At 34.3% G+C, this 4985-nt stretch overlaps 1 protein-coding gene across 1 annotated transcript; it reads left to right on the top strand.

Annotated features, from left to right (window-relative positions):
- Window positions 1-899: 899 nt before the first annotated feature.
- On the top strand, window positions 900-4306 carry gskip (gsk3b interacting protein). The gene is made up of 3 exons (XM_028438481.1): window positions 900-1127; window positions 2149-2394; window positions 3631-4306. The coding sequence occupies exons 2-3, from the start codon at window positions 2152-2154 to the stop codon at window positions 3787-3789; spliced, it is 402 nt and encodes a 133-aa protein (XP_028294282.1). The 5' UTR covers window positions 900-1127; window positions 2149-2151; the 3' UTR covers window positions 3790-4306.
- Window positions 4307-4985: the final 679 nt, after the last annotated feature.

Here is a 4985-nt window from a genome sequence, read left to right as displayed (position 1 = left end):
CAGCAGGCTTTTTCTAGCTCGGTGAGTCTCAACCTGTGGGTCAGGACATGAAAATGGGTCACATAAACTTTTCAAGGTAGTCGTGAGCATTTACTTTTGCACAAAAAATAAAAAATAAAAAAATCTTATGCGAATTTTATATTTTACTTTATTAAGTGCAATTATCTTTTTTGAGGCCAGTATTTTCTTCATTACCAATAATCCAGGTTATTTCACTTCACATAAAATTATTTATTATTTATTTATTTTTATTTTTATTTTTATTTTTGAAATAGTTAAAAAAATACCTTCAGTCTTTGAGGGAATTTTCATTGGAAAAAAAAAATGTTTTCTTGATTTTTTGGGGTTAAAGTTTAAGCCATGAGTGTTTGTCTAGTTTGGACTTGGTGATCAACTTTATTCTACACAAACAAGTAAAGTTAATGTAACTGGACTTGTATTTGGAAGAACATAACGAATAAAACCTACTTGATCTGACAGATTATGAATCTTTAGACACTAATCAAAACCCAAATGGCTAAGTAGTCTTATTTAAACATTGATTTCAATAGGGTTTTTTAATCCTAAATTAATTTTTCATGACAATAGCCAATTTTCTACTGCCTCAATAAGCTAAGTCTATCATTAAAACTAAATGTTAATTTAATAACAAAAAAAAGTAAGACGCTTTTTGAACTGCTGGTTAAATAGACACAACATAGCCTTTTTACATTCTTAATGTTTGCTTGGTTTTCTGTTTGTTTTTGAGAAACGTTTTTTCACATTTGTACTGTGTTATTTACGCTCAATTTAAGGACGTGTGTTCATTTTTATACAATTCTTCGTAATGTTAATTTGCTTGTACGTTTGAGTTAATTTAAATAAAGTTTTTTTAATGTCGCGCAGAGGGGCGGAGTGACGTCATGACGTACTGACGTCATTGAATGGCGGATAAGGGTCTTCTCAGTCGACCACAATACTAAAAGCCGGCGTCTTTTAGCAAAATTTTCCCATGTATTGGCACAAATTAGCATCTTTTACCGGCGAGTGGAAATCAGTAGTTTGTGTTTAAGTCTGGGAAAGTTCCGGAACAGCGCGTGGAGAGTCTGGTTTACTGGAAGCTTCCACCGTCAACCAGAGAAGACTCGGTGAGAAAATGGGCTGCGTTTCATCATCACAACAAACATGCTTTATATGGTCATTTTTACCTTCAGTTTAAACAAAATGATGTCTTTTTGGAGACTGTGACGTCAGAGCTGACCTCAGTCTGTGGGGAAATCTTTGTGGACACATGATCCATGTCTTAATTCAAAATATTAAAGTTCATGCACACTATTATTATTATTATTATTATTATTATTATTGTACTTTCTAATAATCACCTACAGCACACAGGGGATAAAGGGCGTCCTCCAGGTGGCGCTATATGCCTTATAATGTTTACTAACCTTTATTATTATTTAATTAGTAGCTGTTCAATTTAAAATGTGTTGAGTAGATCCTTTGAATAGTCGTGACAGTGTAAAACAGACTGCAGGCATCCATGAATGTTTGTTTATCCCAATGCTTGTAAAAAAGAAATCACACACACATTTGATGCATTATGTACAAACAGTTTCTTGTTGAATGTGGATTTTAAAAAAAATATTATATATTTATTTAAATATATGGGAGTTTTTTCAGTACTTCACCACAAAAAGTGATATATTTAGAGAATCCAACACATTAGAAAATATCCATATATATATATATATATATATATATATATTAGAAAATAAACTTGTATAAACAAACTCAATGACATCATGTAATTATTCATCATCATCTTCATTTTATTTATTTATCTTATAATATATTTCTCTAAATGGCTGCCAACTGTTCCCCAAGGAATGGTTAGTGAATTTCTCCATTGTGAGATAATAAAGTATACAAAAAAATCTAATAAATAACACAATTCATTTTCATTACTTTATTTACCCATATGCATAGGTAATGTGGTCATTTCCACATATTAATAAAATATCACACTCTATCTCAGTATGTCCTTATTTCTTACTTTACTTGGTATTAATGTTCAGATAGTTATGCACCATTCTGGAACCAGACTTAAGCTATGCTAACAGTGAGCTACGCACACCCCTATAAGACTTTGTGTGTAATGTGTTGTAGGGAATGGAGATAGACTGCCAACCCGAAGAGTCCATTGTCTGTCCTTTCGAAGAGGACTGTGTGGAGCTGAGTGACGTCAAGGACATGAGATTGGAGGCGGAGGCCGTGGTCGATGATGTTCTCTTTGCTGTGACGGAAATGCACGTTTCCCAAAACCTCAGCAGCGCGTTGGACGTGGCGTACATCAATGTAGAAACGAGGGAAGGAAATCGCTACTGTTTGGAGCTCACAGAGGCTGGGCTCAGGGTAAGAGACTATCAGACTATATATATGAGGGTGAAACAAAGGCCTTAGGTTTCAACCAATCAGTCAAACCTGTCTGTCATTATTAGGGGTGTCCCGATCCGATATCGAATATCGGTTCGATATCAACCTGAAAATGAATATTGGAGTCAAATTTCTGATTTATTTTATTCACTTGTAGAATACTGTAGATATTATGTTGAAGGAAAAATGTTTGTAACCAATTGGTTAAAAATAAATGGGTCAGTTTTTCTCATACCTACTGTTGCTGACTATTGTTCTCTGTTTGAGTAACATCACTTGATCAAGACTTTTCTAACATTCCACACTACAAAATAAGTAATAATTATGTATATATATATATATATATATATATATATATATAAAAAGTAATAAATATATCTATGATTCAAGCTGATATTGTATCGGATCAATATCGGCCGACATGTAAGGCTGCAATATCGGTTTCATTTCGGAAATGAAAAAGTTGTATCGGGACATCCCTAGTCATTATATAGTGTTTACAGCTTTAAATAAACCTACACTCATTCCAAATTTAAAATGTGTAAAACTGGTAAACACGCAGAATTAATTTTCTTGAAAATGTGGAAAAACAAGAATGGAAATCATAATGAAACTGACTAAAGTGATTCATGTTCTAAAGATATAAAATACAATAAAAAGTAAACATAAAAATAAATGATAGTATCTGAAGCAATATTTAGAGGAATGACATTTTTATCTTGCAAAAAAGACAATTTAATTGTAAAAAGTTTGTTCATTATATTACTTTTCTTCATCAGCTTAACCTTTGCAGCCATGATCTCGTACTGTTTGTCTCCTGTAAGCCCTAAACCAGGTTACTTATTATATCTTGATCAGCTTGTTTTATTGTCTGATGCTTATATACATCTGCAGTTTCTTGTAAATCCTGTTCTGTTGCAAGTGCAACACTAACTCAGTATTTAAGCCAGAGTTTCTCAAATGGGGGAGAGATTTACAAATGAAAGCATTAAAAATATGGGATTTTATCATTTTTATTTTTAGCTAAAAATACTAATAATAAATAATGATAGAAATGATAAAAACTGAAATAAATCCATTCATGAGACACTAAATACAGTTTCATCCCACTAATTACAAGAGATACTATGTAAAATAATACAGTATATACTGACAAAATGTTTTTTTTTTCCCAAGTTTGATGATATTGATTGAAATCCAATCCCTCCCCTGCAGGTGGTGGGCTACGCTTTTGACCAGGTGGACGAGGAGCTGAGCACCCAGTATTATGAGACCGTTTACTCCCTCCTGGACACGCTGAGTCCAGGCTACAGAGAAGCTTTTGGAAACGCTCTGCTCCAGCGTCTGGAGAGGCTCAAACAAAACGGACAGTAACTAAAAGCACAGAAATCATCTGCGCAGGTCGCACAAACGAAACTGGAGTTAAAATACGAGCCTCACCCTCTTTTCTTAGCAGCTCATTGTGTGACATCCAAACGCAGGCTTCGTTTTGAATTCCTCACATTTTTCAGGGAATTCATGCCACAAGCATTTAAAGACTGCTGTTGATTGGCTGTGCGGAATCGATCGCAACAATGTGTTGACTTAACGGCAAAGAGGTTTTTATTCTCTGCGTGTTCCAGATTTCTGAAGGAAGCACAATATTTAGGAATCCTGCACCTTTTGTCCTCATTGAACATATGAGATTAGTGCAGCCAGTGGTAATATTAAACATCCTGTTTGCTTCTTCTTTGACCTGCTTTCACTAAAGCTGTGACCTTATGACCATCATGTGCTCAAACATACTCAGCTAGTGTTTGTCAGCAGGCATCTGTGTGAAAGGACCAAAGTTTTCCTGCTATATAAGTACGCACTGCCTTAATCTTTACTTTCACTCAAAATAAACTCATTAACTGCCGTTTAATGTGTTTTTTTTTTTTTAAATCAAGCTGCTGTTTCCACAAGCTGTGTATATAGCTTCAATCATTTACCAGTATCGCTGCACTCAGTGTGAGTCTGTTTCCAAGTTTAGAGTGTTTTTAAAAACACATTGCATTGATAATTTCACCCAAAGCTGTGATTTTAAGTAAACTTTGAAATCCCAGATCCTTTGGTTGTTTCAGCCTTATCACTGTCCAATGAGAATTTAAAGATCTTTATGACCTCATCATGGTTATTCAGTTTTCTATTCTTTTACAAGACCTGATTCCAGTTTACATTTCTACTGTAAATCTCTGCTGCTGGCCTTTGCTTACACCAATACAAAGAATAAGGTTGGACTTAATGTGAGAAAGTGTGTTTATATGGTGACTATACAGGTACAGGACACTCATGCACTGTAAATGTTTGACTTTGATTATGCTAGCGAGACTCATTACTTTTATTATGTAGGACAACAGAAGATACATGAACTCATTCTTGTGTTATTTAAACTGTGCTTCACTCATTTTAACTTTGTGCTGCATTGCTCGATGACGCCGATTTCCATACGAACGTAATTGCATTCACAAAAACTACCCATTAACCAAGCAATCTAGTAATATATTTATCCATCTTCTATCTATAAAGCAAGGAATCTCAGTCTGTCTGTG

This window comes from Gouania willdenowi, chromosome 22 (assembly GCF_900634775.1).
Source record: "Gouania willdenowi chromosome 22, fGouWil2.1, whole genome shotgun sequence".
NCBI lineage: Eukaryota > Metazoa > Chordata > Actinopteri > Blenniiformes > Gobiesocidae > Gouania > Gouania willdenowi.
Note: the sequence above shows the minus strand (reverse complement) of the source record. Positions and strands in the feature narration are given on the sequence as shown.